Genomic DNA, 16,590 nt, shown 5'->3' on the forward strand with positions numbered 1-16,590 from the left:
CGTCTCCTACCCACCCTGGACCTACGACAAGGCTCCAGGCTCCAGTGGGTGAACCTCTCCTAAATCCAGAGACAGGAACCAGGAGCAAGCTCTTACAAGAGCTTATACTCAGGGGAGTATTGTGATATAGCAATCCCCAAGAGTGTAGTTATTCCATCCCCCAAACATGAGCCAAGACTTCATGAAAATATAAAACAGCAACACTTTATTGAGGGCTACCCGCCCGTATTTATGCAGGTCCCCATCTGGTGGACACGCCCCTAGGGGACCAGAAGGAAGACTGTGACACAGGACAGATACGTAGCACTCAGGATACACAGACACAACACATCCCCACAATGCATCATGGTTTCCTCCTCTCTGCCCTGGAGACACCCGAGGAGCAATTCAATTATCTCTCAGGACAAAGGGAAATCGCCAATACACATGTGGAGACAAGAGGACCGAAATCACCACCCAAACACCCAATGTCACACCCCCACAGCAAACACAGACATTTAACATATTCCCAGATAGCTCAAGTCTGAGTGCATATCATTAGGTGAATGGCACTCAGAATACACGAATACAATAAAATTAGCTATCTGGGTACCCTCACATAACAAAATACCATTCCAAAGACAGATTTAAGCTGTGTCTGTCTTCTCCTTTAAAGTTAGTATGGGCCATAATCCTGAGGCAAGAGGCTGGTAAACAGGCCTCTCCAAAACCCAGGGAAGACTAACCAGATACCTGACCTCATGCCGGTCGGTATCTGAGTTAGTCTGGCAGTCCACCCACAACCCAATACTGGACCTGTTGAATTTTGGGGCCTGGATCTGTTCTGTATGTCCCCAGCTGTTGAGGGGGCATCTGCTACTCCTTGCTTCCTTGTTGCTCTCTAGCTTGGAGCTGTAGGTACTTGGTGGGCAGAGGCCGACTGCGCTCTGCCCAGATGCCAGCTCTTCCGCTGGGGTAGCCTGTGGGAAGTCCGGCTCTGGAGAAGAGGATAAGGGAGGGCAGAGGCCGACTGCGCTCTGCCCAGATGCCAGCGCTTCCGCTGGGGTAGCCTGTGGAAAGTCAGCCTCTAGAGAAGAGGATAGAGGAGGGCAGAGGCCAACTGCGCTCTGCCCAGATGCCAGCTATTCCGCTGGGGTAGCCTGTGGGAAGTCAGCCTCTGGAGAAGAGGATAGAGGAGGGCAGAGGCTGACTGCGCTCTGCCCAGATGCCAACTCTTCTGCTGGGGTAGCCTGTGGGGAGTCAGGCTCTGGATAAGAGGATAGGGGAGGCCAGAGGCCGACTGTGCTCTGCCCAGATGCCAGCTCTTCCGCTGGGATGTGGTCAGGGAATCTTATCCCCAGGACCTTGTTGCAGATCGGCTGTGGAGAGGAGGAATTGCTTACCTCCTCCTCCTGGCATTCCTGCAGGGTTGGTGGGGCATCTGAACCGGCCGTCCAGCATCCCGGTAGGCCCGGTGCAGAGACCGCGGTCCCATCTGCACCATCGGAGTTAGGGGTGCTGTCCCCCTGTGGTTGGGGAGAGAGATCAGTGGGTATCGCAGGCTCATCCCCTGCCCCCAGAACTCGGTTGGGAAGTAGCTGGGAAGGGGAGGGCTCGCTTACCTCCTCCTCCTGGTATCCCTGCGGAGATGGCTGGGGATCTGGACCGACCGTCCAGCATCCCTGTAGGACTGGTAGAGAGACCTCGGTCCCATCTCCACCTGCCATCTGTGGGTCCTCCCAGGACCATTCTGTGAGGTCCCTCAACATTTGCGAGTAATTACCACCTGCGTCCACACCTGGCAACTCCGGCTGCTGTTGAGGGTCTGGGCCAGCTGCCCAGCATCCCGGTGGAGAGACCTCGGTCCCGTCTCCACCTGCCTGTTGTGGTTCCTCACAGGACCAGTCTATGAGGACCCCTACTTCGGGTTCCTCTGGCCGCCTCAGGGGGAGACTGCTAACCTCCTCGGATGCAGCCTCTGCTCGGCTGCTGTAACACTCCTTCCGCTGGGCAATTTCTCTCTCTTTCGCCAGTCGGAATTCTCGTTCCATCCTTGCGTGTTGTTTGGCTGTGACCTGGTTCCAGATGGCCTGGTATATATCCATGGACACATTATCTCCATACTGGGCCACTCGCTGCCTCACCTCGGCCAGCCAGTCATCTTCAGAGCCTTCCATACTTGTCTGCTCCAAGTCGCTGGATACCTCTGCTCCCAGGGGCGCTGCACGAGTGCTAGCGTTGCCCTCAATTTGTAACTCCACACGTTACCAGTGTCTCTGAGCTGCTTCTCCTCGCACTAGGACGCCATCCCACTGCTTGCCACCAATGTAACGGGTACCTCCGTCGATAGATGCTCCTAGTGCTTCCAGAGGACTCCAAGCACTCCACTTGACACCATCAGCACTGCAGACCCCACGAACCGCCGAAGCTTGGTGGAGGTCTCGCCGTCTCCTACCCACCCTGGACCTACGACAAGACTCCAGGCTCCAGTGGGTGAACCTCTCCTAAATCCAGAGACAGGAACCAGGAGCAAGCTCTTACAAGAGCTTATACTCAGGGAGTATTGTGATATAGCAATCTCCAAGAGTGTAGTTATTCCATCCCCCAAACATGAGCCAAGACTTCATGAAGGTATAAAACAAGAACACTTTATTGAGGGCTACCCGCCCGTATTTATGCAGGTCCCCATCTGGTGGACACGCCCCTAGGGGACCAGAAGGAAGACTGTGACACAGGACAGATACGTAGCACTCAGGATACACAGACACAACACATCCCCACAATGCATCATGGTTTCCTCCTCTCTGCCCTGGAGACACCCGAGGAGCAATTCAATTATCTCTCAGGACAAAGGGAAATCGCCAATACACATGTGGAGACAACAGGACCGAAATCACCACCCAAACACCCAATGTCACACCCCCACAGCAAACACAGACATTTAACATATTCCCAGATAGCTCAAGTCTGAGTGCATATCATTAGGTAAATGGCACTCAGAATACACGAATACAATAAAATTAGCTATCTGGGTGCCCTCACATAACAAAATACCATTCCAAAGACAGATTTAAGCTGTGTCTGTCGTCTCCTTTAAAGTTAGTATGGGCCATAATCCTGAGGCAAGAGGCTGGTAAACAGGCCTCTCCAAAACCCAGTGGCGAGGTTGGTTTCGCCACAAATCCTTATTAGCATCCGCAGCTGCAGACAGAGGACAGCAAGTAAGGGAGGAGACTGACAAAAAGGCGGTTTAAAATTAAAAACATGCTGTCATTAAGCTGTCATCTGAGCAGAGGGACCCTCAGAGTACAGCAGGACCTGGAATCTGCTGACTTTAGCTCCCCGTGAGCTGTAGGCAAATCAGGACCGATCATAGGTCCCACTGGGCTTGCGGTGGTGTTCATAGCAAGTTGGACAAATATTCTTTATGCTTGTCAAACCGGTGGTGGTGTGGTCCACTGACAATCAGTTGTCCATGGTCACATGTACTGATAGCTGACCCTGCATCTACCTCACTACAAATAGTACTGTCCTGTAACAGAAAGTTCAAGGACCCTGTAGCAAATAATGGATGGAATCCAACCTTGACTACTGACTGCAAGTAAGTTCAAGAAATGGGAATTATCATTCATACTTTGTGCAATTTTCTTTTTCTTGTTCACTCCAGGTTTCCTTTTTATGCACATTTGACTTCTCAATCTATCATGTAGATTCTTTCTTTTCTAGAGGCCAGAGCAGATATCACTATCTGCCCTTCACTTTTAAGGCATCCACAACCGTGGAGCTGAACCTCCTCTTATGCTAGGCTCAATTGACCCCTCAGCTGCTTGACCCATAACTAGTGCTCACAGGGGCGTAACTAGATTTCATAAGACCCCATAGCAAAATAAGATGGGAGTCCCCTACCACCTAGTGTAAGAAAATTAGATAGGCAATAACTAAATGTATGTATAATAGCCCCACATATCAGGAAACCAAAATTATAGCAAAAAGCTCCTATATTGTTATTCCCCACAAAAAGGTGCAATGTTCTTGAATGTGATTGGGCCCCGCAACCTCTGGGCCTCATACCAAGTACCTATGGCTGCTTTGGCTATAGTTACGCCCATTAGTGATCATCCTTCTAACCTGGTAATTACATTCTTGCAAGAGCTTTAGGCTGAGTCTACACCTAGACTTTTTGTAACACTTTTGATTGATTTTAACTATCCAGTGACATGGCAGTATTATTTATGGAGCCATAACAGGGCTCCCATATACATTAGGTACATTGGGCCTCCTCTTTACCTCTGTATGTTTACATCCATTACCTTGCTATAGGAGGAGTGATAAAGGCTAGACTGGTGGGGATCTGACCCCTAGAATGAGGTATCCTGCACCCTCCTATGCTGGGTCCCCTGGACACCGTTGAAGTGTCGCAAAATGTTGCTGCTCTCTGGAGACAATTGTAAGGAATGGTGCACCCCAATGGGAAATAGGTCAAGAGAGTCAGGGTTTGCAGTAAAACAGTGTGCTTCTTTACTGGAGGAACCTCAGTGCATAAAAATACAGTCAAGGCACTGAGCTGGTTTCTCCAATCTCCTTTAAGGCAGAAGTAGGTTCTATGCTGAGGTAAGGCCTGAGCTAACCATCCTTCTTTTTCTTAGAAGATTGGCACTGTGGCCCAAGGGTGCTGGCCAATGGTGGCCCAGAGTCTGTGGCTCAATCGTCTGGCTGGCTCTCTGGTCACAGGGCTGGCTCTGTGGCTCAGCATCCCCATCTCAGCGTCTTTTTCTGGTCACTCATGCAGTCTGACAGAGTCTCTCCTACTAAGCACTGGTCCTGATCTGCAGACAATTAGAGGCTCTGACTACTCTCTTTATAAACAGTTTCTGAACTAGAACCTTATAGTGGGAGGGGTGGGGTAGATAAACACTGCCTAAACAGAAACATTTTTACAATTTCTGTCTATCATAGACTTGCATAGAGCTTCAATGCAATTCTATGGGAATGAATAAGCAGTTTTTCCAGATATAAATAAGTCTTCAGACATAAACATCAAAGCTAAACCATGACAGTCAGAAAATCAGTGTGTGTCTGTTTTTTCCCTCCAAAACTTTGCATAGGTAGAAAGTAATAAAGTCTTTCAGCATGTGCATTAACCCTTTCCACAGCGCAATGCAGCTATAGTGTAATAACACAGCAAATGAACAGGATATATTATAATAAACATATAAATGCAGTTCAACAATATGAAACAGCATACGTGGACACCGCAGCATAAATCACAGTGCAAGTTAACTCTTCAAAGCGCAACTAGTAGGCAGTGGGTAGCAATAGGGGCAAATATCGACAAATGGACAAATGTCCATAGTCCAAAGTACTCTTGCGGTCCAGTCTGGGATCTTTGTGAGCTGCAGGTCAGTTTCTAAGTGAAGTCCCATGCACAGATAAATACATTCAGAAAATCATGTATTACGCCTTAGCTAAGAATAGTTGGTTAGTCACAAAATAATGTCCTGAGAAAACCTCCAGACGGAAAGTGCACAACCCACAGGAATGCCGTAAAAAAATGATCTGAACGGGAGCTGATGTTAAATTAACCCATATGTTTTCTCAGGAAAGGATTCAGGCCGCTCTGCTAGAACTTTAATTAGTCCTTGTAGCTGATGTTACAACAGGACAATGACATGGCGTGTATGGGGTTATGGCAGGCCTGATGCCAGCACATCAGAAGTCGCTAATGCTGCATCTAGAAGGACATTCCTGGCCATATTCTTTACACTTGTTCTTCTCGGACATTAGTCTGAACTCTAGCAGAGAAGTGATATTTTGCATCAGACCCTGTACTCTATTTATATGATCCTTTCAGAACTTTATGAAAGACCTGAAAAAGCCAGTGAGATGCAAAAATAAGCCTACAGAACCATGAGGACAGATTGTAAAGTGTTTTGTCCACGTGTAATCTTTCCGCATGTTTCATATTAAATGAAAGCCAGAATCTCCTCTGTGGCTTTCTACATATGTATAGCAGCAGCAGAATTAAAGGGACAGTGATATCGATTCAATTTGCTTTCTAAATGTTGGACACCTATAGAAAAGCCTTGTTCTAAAGGCAGCAATCCACCTTCAGGTCCCAGATGTTAAATGGGCTTTATGGCGGTATAGGTTGTCTGGCCGTTAAATATTTTTTTTAAAAAGTTTAAATGGTCAGAATGGTCCCCACTGGTCACACAGAATGCAGCAAACACTGACTACACTATGAATAGCATTAGGACTTTTCAGTTGTCAGCCTATGGATATTAACAGGAACACTCCTATAGGGAAAAACAGAAATGTGATGCGTAATGTAACTAACTGTCCTAGAGATAGCCACATAAGGGTACTTTCACACTTGTGTTTGATTCCGGCAGGCAGTTCCGTTGCCTGAACTGCCTGCCTGATCAGGCAAACTGTATGCAAACGCATGTCATTTTTTCTGACTGATCAGGCATTTTTCAGACTGATCAGGATCCTGATTAGTCTGAAAAATGCCTGATCAGTCAGAAAAATGCATTGCAATACCGGATCCGTTTTTCCGGTGTCATCAGGCAAAACGGATCCGGTATTTATTTTTTTCTCATTTTTAAAGGTCTGCGCATGCGCAGACCGGAAGGATGGATCCGGCATTCCGGTATTTTGAATGCCGGATCTGGCACTAATACATTCCTATGGAAAAAAGGCAAGTCTTCAGTTTTTTTTCGCCGGAGATAAAACTGTAGCATGCTACGGTTTTCTCTTTTGCCTGATCAGTCAAAATGAATGAACTGAAGACATCCTGATGCATCCTGAACGGATTACTCTCCATTCAGAATGCATGGGGATATGCCTGATCAGTTCTTTTCCGGTATAGAGCCCCTGTGACGGAACTCAGCGCCGGAAAAGAAAAACGCTAATGTGAAAGTACCCTAAGCCTTTCCTTTGCTTTACAAATCCCTCTATGAAAGTCATGTGTACATACACTTTCCATATGAATTTTCAACGCTGGTACAACAAAAGGTCACATTCCAGATGAAAAGAATAAAAAGAATACATCAAATAGGAAAAATGTTGTGTAACTAAGATTGCATGTAACTTGCATGATAACTGTGTGGGACTGTGTGACACATGTGAACCTGTAACCCATTAGTAGAAAGCAATGGAGAAATAAAATGACCACTCTGCAAAGTCCTTTAAGTAGGCTGGGGTATTTCTTGTCACAGTATGTATACTAGTAACATATGGTTTAGAAGTTCCCTAGATCATAGTTTCTCAGCCTCTGGTGGGAAGCATATGTGGTGTCCCAGACATGTTTTTTTCACCCACTTCATCCCCTCTCTCTTTCACCTACAGTATGTCATGGGGGCACTGTTGCAAACTGGCTTGCTGTTGCATGTGCCGCAAGTATTGGAGGAGCTGGAGCGGAGGATGGGAGTGGTAGTGGCTCTGGCTGCAATAACTGTTCACAGTGGCAATCCTCACACCAATGCTTCCTATGGCCAGGGCAATGGGATTAGCTCTCTCTGCAATGGGAATACCCCCTTTGCTCCTAGAGGCTCATTTCCATATATTAAAACTTAATTTTTCTCTTCAATGCGGGCACATATGAACATGGGACCAATACCGATGTCTTTAGCTGCCAAGAGCACATGTAACAGATGAGCTAGTGTCATAGGTACAAATCTGCTGACAGGTGCCCATTAAGTGCAGAATTGGAGTTGTAGTACATTCAACAGCTGCACAGGCTGATACAGTGGTCATAATGGGAGATTTTACCTTCCCAGGGATTGACTGGGGTCATGGTTCTGCCTCAAACAAAAAGAAAAGAAAATTCCTCAACTTACTGCAGGACCACTTTATGGGCCAGTTTATAGAAGCTCCCACTAGGGGGCGATGCTCTGTCAGACAGGACCTTTGCTGAAAGGGGACTACAGGCATTACATATAAGTCCTTTGTAGCCACTCATACTCATCTAGTATCAGCCTGGCTTCACTTCATCTTCACTCATCTAGCTAGGATATATTCACACAACTCTCCCAGTTCTTTGGGAACTAAATCCACTTTAGCTATGGAATATGTGCCTAATATGGATCTAAAGTAAGCTCAATAACTGAATTGTCAGCTCATCAGGTTAAATTCTACTTATTCAACCTCTATAAGAACACATCTGACTGCAGCGACCACAGCATAAGTAACGGGTGTCAAATTGATGTAACTTCTGGCAAACATGATTTTTATGTCATTCCATTGAGTCAATGCTTTCATTGTGTTATTCAGATCATAAAACAGTATGACTGCAGTATTAAAAACTGTGGCCAGAGGACTTGTTTCATACTTTTTTCATACCTCCCAAAATTTCATATGGCCAAAGAATAATACTTATGCTGTGCTCTGTTTTGTCTCTGAACGCATTGCACCCGCACTGAATCCGGACCCATTCATTTCTATGGGGTTGTGTACATGAGCGGTGATTTTCACGCATCACTTGTGCGTTGCGTGAAAATCGCAGCAAGCTCTATTTTGTGCGTATTTTACGCAACTCAGGCCCCATAGAAGTGAATGGGGCTGCGTGAAAATCGCAAGCATCCGCACGGTTGCTAGGAGACGATCGGGATGGGGACCCGATCATTATTATTTTCCCTTATAACATGGTTATAAGGGAAAATAATAGCATTCTGAATACAGGATGCATAGTAAAATAGGGCTGGAGGGGTTAAAAAAATAATAATAATAATTTAACTCACCTTAATCCACTTGTTTGTGCAGCCCGGCTTCTCGTCTGTCTTCATCCTTGAGGAATAGGGCCTTTGATGACGTCACTACGCTCATCACATGGTCCATCACATGATCCATCACCATGGAGATGGATCATGTGACGGACCATGCGATGAACGCAGTGACGTCATCAAAGGTCCTATTCCTCACAGATGAAGGCAGAAGAGATGCAAGTGGATTAAGGTGAGTTAAATTTTTATTTTATTTTTTTAACCCCTCCAGCCCTATTTTACTATGCATCCTGTATTTAGAATGCTATTATTTTCCCTTATAACCATGTTATAAGGGGAAATAATACAATCTACACAACCTTGAACCCAAACCTGAACTTCACATTCAGTTTTTTATCACGCGCGTGCAAAACGCATTGCATCCGCGCGATAAAAACTGAACAACGAAACGCAATCGCAGTCAAAACTGACTGCAATTGGGTACCTACTCGCGCGGGTTTGCCGCAACGCATCCGGACCTTATCTGGACACGCTCGTGTGAAACAGGCCTTACAGTGAAATGCTAAAATTCTGGTTGCTTGAAGCCAACACTAGGGGGGGGTTGCCTACTGTTATATTGTGGAGTTCAATGTAAAAATAAAAAAATTGTATAGTGTTAGCTCCCACTAGTAGTTTCTACTGGCAGCCAATTTTTTATAAATTGAAAGGATTGTCCTGCTGGTTAAAATTTAATAAAATTCTTAAAATGATAAAATCTGTCATACTAACCTCATGAATTTCCATTCGTCGCTGGTATTCTGCTGATCTCTCTTAACACAGGAGGTGCCGCGGCTCAGCTAGTCACTGGCTGCAGTGGTGACCTTCCTAAACATTAACTTATGTGAAGAGGGATCCAGAAGTAAGGACCAGTGGGATGGGGGCATCTTTTAAGGTGACTCTAAGGAGATTCTTTTAAGGTGACTATGACTTAATTTATCTTTTTAAGCCAATCTGTGTTTTTTAAACCTTTCAACAGTTTTATCTCCCTGTCTTATTAGGGAATACACATTTGGACAGTCAGTGATTTGAATGACCAGCATGTAATGCTACAATTCTCCTACAGTGGGCCATGATGACAAGCTTGACCTGCAGTGATCGGCTGATCTCCAGATATTTTTTTTACATGAGACAAACCCCTTTAACTCGAAGTCAGGGATTTTTAAGTTCTGTCAGACAACTAGAGCTCCGAGAGGTTAAGATATTAATCAGTAAGGAGCACAGATTGAGATAAAAAAAACTAGATTATGTTTTCATGTTGAACATTCACTTTAAAGTTGAGAATAAAAATAAGCAGAAACTGAGCTTTTTATTCCAATGCAAATATCTAGTGCAGCATGTGGCTTTCTCTACTTAGAAAAATGTACTATAACTTCTTATTGTTCCTGTCACTTGTTGCTGGGAATCCCTAAGATTCCCAGTCAGAAAATCTGCAAAACCATAACCCATAATGCATTTTATAGTATAGTACTGGTGTATCCATGCTGATCCAAGATGCTGCCAAAATGTCCACAAATCAATCATAGAAACCTGTGAAGAACTTCCAGGTTTGGCGAAACCCTAGAAGACGATCTCATAACATAAAAATAAAAATCATAAAAATCTGCATTGCTGTATTTGTATCTGGCTAAAAGGCAGTATACAAATGTCAAGTTTAAAGGGATAGTCCCACCTCAGACTCTGATGGCATTTCACTAGGATATGCCATTAATGTCAGATAGGTACGGGTCCCACCTCTGGGAACTGCGCCTATCTCCAGAACAGGGCCCCCAATGTGAGGACACAACGCAAGCATGGCCACCACACCATGTTCACTGCTGTGGGAGTTCGGGCTATTTCCAGCAGTCCAGTAGTGGTGAATGGAGAGGACGCCGTGCATTATTTTTGGGGCCCTGTCCTGGAGCTAGGATTGGGTTCCAGAGGAATCACTAACCCCTTTAGCTGTAGAGACTGAAAAACCGGAAAAATTATTGGGAGAGATTTATCAAAAGTGGTGTAAAGGAAAACTAGCTTAGTTGCCCCTAGCAACCAATCAGATTCCACCTGTCATTTTTCAGAGCTCCTTTGGAAAATGAAAGGTGGAATCTGATTGGCTGCTATGGGCAAGTAAGACAGTTTTCCTTTTCACCACTTTTGATAAATGTCCCCCACTGTTTCTGGAAAATCATCTGGACCTAACCACCACCAGCAAGTCATCTTTCCTGTTGTTGTTTATCTGCTAAGATTTTAAAAGGTCTGGCCTGGTGCTGTTTTCCAACCCTTTTTTGTAGCCAGAAAAGTGTGATAAAACTTCAGTAATTGAGTCACGCCACCACAATTTTGAAGCCCCATCCATGTTCATATGTCACAGAATAAGTGGAAAAGGAGACATAAATATAGCATTTAGCCTGTCAAACACCATGTCTTTCAATCTATTTACACCAAAAAGAGGCATTTGTCAGCAGGATTAGTCCTACTAAACTAAGCATACTGCCAGGTAGGGTTGATCCTGCTGATGAAAATAATACCTGTCTTGTGAAAATTGGTTGCTGTGTTCTTGAGAAAAAAAGGTTTATATTCTTTATATTCAGTGCACCAAGGGGTGGGTCCAAGCCCCTCGGTGCCCTCAGCATCTGTTTTCCCATCCTCAGTGCACTAAAGCCCTCAACTTTCATAAAGAGTAAGGCCTTATTCATACAGTCAGTGTTTGATCCGTATTTTACATCAGTGATTGTGAGCCAAAACCCGGATTGGAGCCTCCACAGAGTTAGGGCTCATGCACGCAAATGTATTTCCTTTCTGTGTCCGTTCCGTTTTTTGAAGTTACTCCGTGTGCATTCTGTTTCCGTATATCCGTATTTCCGTTCCACAAAAAAATAGAACATGTCCTATTATTGTCCGTATTACGGACAAGGATAGGACTGTTCTGTTAGGGGCCAGCTCTTCCGTTCCGCAAAATACGGAATGCACACGGTCATCATCCGTATTTTTTGCGGATCTGTTTTTTGCAGAACGCAAAATACAAACGGTCGTGTGCATGAGCCCTTAAGGTGTAATGGAAAGATCTGAACCTGGTTTTGGCTCAAAATCACTGATGGAAATAACTGATCAAAACACTGATGTGCAAATAAAGCTTAGGCCTCATGCCCACGGCTGTTGTTTTGGTCCAAAACTGCGGCTCGGGTGCGGACCCATTCACTTCAATGGGGCCGCAAAAGATGTGGACAGCACTCTGTGTGCTCCGTTGCTCCGTTCCGCTTTGCGGACAAGAATAGGCAGTTATATTAAAGGCTGTCCATGCCGTTCCGCAAATTGCGGAAGGCACACGGACGCCATTCGTGTTTTGAGGATCCGCGATTTTTTCTTACCAATATATGCAATTATACAGTATTTTTGTTATTGTCTCTTTATCTTCTAAATGCAAAAGAACAGGTTTAATAAAAATTATCTGATCGAAAAAGTATTTTTCTTGGGAATGCCCTACTATGCAGTATTTCTGGTTTAATAGGGTTGATCCTGCTGACCGATACTCTTTAAATACATTGATACACCTGCCCCAATGAGTTTACACCTGAACATGGACAAATTGTAGTTTTTTGTCAATTACCCTTAGGCCTCTTTCATACGAGCGTGTCCGGATTAGGTCCGGATACGTCCCGGTGCATTGCGGAAAACCTGCGCGAGTAGGTACGCAATTGCAGTCAGTTTTGACTGCGATTGCGTTCCGTTGTTCAGTTTTTATCGCACGGGTGCAATGTGTTTTGCACGCGCGTGATAAAAAACCGACTGTGGTACCCAGACCCGAACTTCTTCACTGAAGTTCAGGTTTGGGTTAGTTGTAGTGTAGATTGTATTATTTCCCCTTATAACATGGTTATAAGGGAAAATAATAGCATTCTGAATACAGAATGCATAGTACAACAGGGCTGGAGGGGTTAAAAAAATAATAATAATAATTTAACTCACCTTAATCCACTTGTTCGCGCAGCCGGCATCTCTTCTGTCTTGTTCTGTGAGGAATAGGACCTTTGATGACATCACTACGCTCATCACATGGTCCGTCACATGATCCATCACTATGGTCCTATTCTTCACAAAAGAAGACAGAAGAGATGCCGGCTGCGCGAACAAGTGGATTAAGGTGAGTTAAATTTTTTTATTATTTTTTTTAACCCCTCCAGCCCTATCTTACTATGCATTCTGTATTCAGAATGCTATTATTTTCCCTTATAACCATGTTATAAGGGGAAATAATAATGATCGGGTCCCCATCCCGATCGCCACCTAGCAACCGTGCGTGAAAATCGCATTGCATCCACACTTTCACGCAACCCCATTTATTTCTATGGGGCCTGCGTTGCGTGAAAAACGCACAAAGAGGAACATGCTGCGATTTTCACGCAACGCACAAGTGATGCGTAAAAATCACCGCTCATGTGCACAGCCCCATAGAAATGAATGGGTCCGGATTCAGTGCGGGTGCAATGCGTTCACCTCACGCATTGCACCCGCGCGGAAATCTCGCCCGTGTGAAAGGGGCCTTAGGGAAAACTGTTTCTATCTTCTTCCCTTCATGTTATACAATGGTGAATTTTACATCTGTGCCTTTCAGTTTTCACCATTGGGAGGGTTGGTTGATATAATCATGCTGCATTACTCATAATTCCAAGTATTTAGATGAACAAGTATGGGTACAGTGCAACCTTGTGCATAGGGACATTAGTCCTGGACACCAGAGCTGGTGGATAAGGTTTTGACTATCACTGAGCAGAATGGAAAATTGGCCGCAATACCTGGTCCACAACTACGAGATAGTACATGTTGTGTAGGGTCAGGAGGTGTTAACCCACATTTAATTTTTTCCTGGATTTTCAGGTCAGCAGTATAAAAAGAACCACAGACAGTAAAACTTTCACTTGGACTCTAGAACAGTATTTCCCCCAACTCAAATTACAACTACGATCATTCTCTGTGCTGGGACTATTAAAAGTACACCAGTGCCTCCTAGAACCATATACCCTTTGGGATGTACATATTGCAGGTTAAGAACCAAACCTCTAGTAGATATCCTTCACATAGTCATACATCCCATCATCCAATACATATCATTTATCAATCACATGTATATAATATGTGAAGCAATCACATAAAAAAGAGGTTGTCCAGGATTAAAATAAAACAAAAAGAGCACCACATCTGTCCATTGGCTGTGTCTGGTACTGAAGTCCATCCTGGTTCAAGCGAATGGTGCTAAGTTGCAATATTAGACACAACCCATGGAAAGATGTGGTGCTTCTGGTAAAAAAACAAAAAACAATCATTTTTCTAACTTTGGACAGCTTCTTTAAAAAAAGCCAGAACTGATTAAAAACTGGCTAACAGGGGCACAACTGGGGTAATATCAAGATTATAGAGATGAAATAAATCCAGTAGGACATCTCCACCTGTCAAGTCCATCGTTTGTAAAGCCCATCTAGTACTGGTTTCTATCTATTATTCTAGATCTAAAATGGTGTAGGTTATGTATAATCACCAAGCTCTTTACACCCTAGGTTTCTCTAATATATTTTTGTCATCCTTCCCACCAGGTATCACTCCTCCCATCATTAATATTCCCTCCACTGTGACATGGGAATGCTCTTCAATCTACCATTCCTATCCCCACTCCTCTTTCCTGACATCTTTGTGAGTTGTAAAGTAGCTGAGATGATTTCTGACCTGTCCTCCACTGCCTCCTTTCGGTCCTGAGCTCCCCCAATTCTGCAATCTTCAGAAGATGCCAAGCCCAGCACCCCTGCCCCCCTATGTAACTCTGTGCACCACTCTCGCCTTTCATCTTTCTAGCCCCTGCTCCTCACATTTCTGCTATGCTTTGGGATTTTGGACTGACGGCATATTTTGTTTCCAGTTGCTGCCAGATGTTTAATTTTCTCGAAGTGTCCGGCTTCAGCCAAAAAAGGGAAGATTCCTCCTCATTAAAAAGGACAAAGCGACTCCTATCCCTAATGTCAAACATCTTTAGCTCCAGAAGCCCTTACACCTCCTGTCAGCTGTCATTTATATCAGTGCCAGTCTACAAAGCTGGCATATGCCAGTCATTACAATCACTCTCATTCTGCAGGGCATGCACACAACATAACTCATAATTGTAAACTTAGAGTTTGTCAGCAACAAAGTGTCTCATAGAAGAGATCTCAACCATCCTGGAAAATGTAATGATCGTTAATATCCGCAAAACACTACGGAGAGCATTGAATGGCACTTTTCCTGGCATATCTAATCAATGATCAATATAATTTCATCAAATTTCACCCAGTGTACGTGGCCCACAATGAACTATCCTAGTCATAATAGTTATCAAGCATTGTAACATAATGTCATGCTTTGCTCTGTGTTAGTAAGGGTTAATCAGAAGATGACAAGTCCTCATTATGTCTGGTATCAATGGTCCAGATGGTTTTTCATCTCACCTGGCAGGAAGAATAGCGCCCAGGCAGTGATGAGCCCTCTCGTGTGATCCATGCTGCAGACTCTGTCTGTGGGGGTCCCTCTGCCAGACTGGTAGCTGGAGAAGCTGCCACTTTCCCACTTCAGTCTCCGCTATTCCCTGGCTCCCAAACTTAAGAGTTACATAGTAGACTGAGGAAGTGGGAGGACCAGACTCTGGTAGGAGGTGTAAGTGGTACAGGGGACAGGACAAGAGCAAAAAAAGCAGGCAGTATGAGGACATTAATCAAAAGGTCATCAATAAAGAAAGACAAAGAATGTGAACCTTGCAGTGTGGCCCCATAAATAGACCCATGAGTCACATCACGGCGGATAAAATCTGTCAGCTTCTGTGTTGCAATACCTGCTTCTTCCAGTTTTCAAAAAAAAAAGTTTTTTAGTTTTTTTTTGGGGGGGGGGGGGGGTGATCAAGAGAGAATCTGTAGTTTCTGTGATTCAGTGTCCGTTATGAAATGATTTTACATCTGGCCACATCATATTACGCAATAACAACCCTTCTGGAAGCCAACGCACTACAAATACTTCCAGAGCAGAAAATGTCCATACTGCTAGCAAAGATCCGTTTCATGCAGTTACATTTTAATGTCTGTATTGTGGCTGCAAAACCCAGACCCCTGCTTTTCTACCAAACCAAATTTAGATCACTGTAGAACCCTATACTTAGGGCACATGAAGCATTTTATAGCAGTGCACAGTGGATGTACAGCTGAACTGCTTAGTACTGTGATGGCTAACCTCCGGCACTCCAGCTGTGGTAAAACTACGACTCCCAAGATGTATACACTTGCTCGGCTGTTCTCAGAACTCCATAGAAATGAATGGAGCATTGGCTGGGACTTCGTAGTTTCAACACAGCTGCCGGAGTGCCGGAGGTTAGCCATCACTGGATAAGTAGGTCTACAGGCTCTGCGTGCTGCTGTAGAGGCTCCATCAAGTGCTGTAGGTCAGATCCATACCAATCAAACAATGAGGGCATCAACATATGAGATGGAAATACCCCTTTTTGGAGTCATGGGGACAGATTTATCATTCCTCTGACAGCTCACTCCACTTTAACATATGGCTAAAGTCAGTTTTAGCCAAGTCAGATTTATGATCGGCCCTTTAAGACTGTAATAAATGTGGTTTGACGGTAGCAGTTTATCCGTCAGTAAGCAGCTTTACAAAGTCGCACATCTTTACGAAAAGTCGCACGTTTTTATGAAAAAGTCGCATGTTCTATTAAAAAGTCTCATAAGATAAGCATGGTCCTCACTGGAGTAAAATTGGGACTTTTTTTGCGACTTTTTTGCGACTTTTTTAAATAGTCCCAATAGTAAATCTGTCTAGAGATTCATTTACATAAGAAGACACGCCCACTTTCAGA

At 44.5% G+C, this 16,590-nt stretch overlaps 1 protein-coding gene across 2 annotated transcripts in view; it reads right to left on the reverse strand.

The window, feature by feature from the left end:
- Positions 1 to 15,461, reverse strand: part of ITGA11 (integrin subunit alpha 11) — a 139,255-nt gene extending 123,794 nt beyond the window's left edge. For both annotated transcript variants that reach the window (XM_040414321.1, XM_040414320.1), the window contains exon 1: positions 15,188 to 15,461. Coding sequence is in view for 1 of the 2 variants with exons in the window: in XM_040414320.1 (XP_040270254.1) it covers positions 15,188 to 15,239 (52 nt within the window). In the remaining variant the exon portion in view is untranslated. The remainder of the gene's footprint in view (positions 1 to 15,187) is intronic.
- Positions 15,462 to 16,590: the final 1,129 nt, after the last annotated feature.

This window comes from Bufo bufo, chromosome 1 (genome assembly GCF_905171765.1).
Source record: "Bufo bufo chromosome 1, aBufBuf1.1, whole genome shotgun sequence".
In the NCBI taxonomy this organism is placed as follows: Eukaryota; Metazoa; Chordata; class Amphibia; order Anura; family Bufonidae; genus Bufo; species Bufo bufo.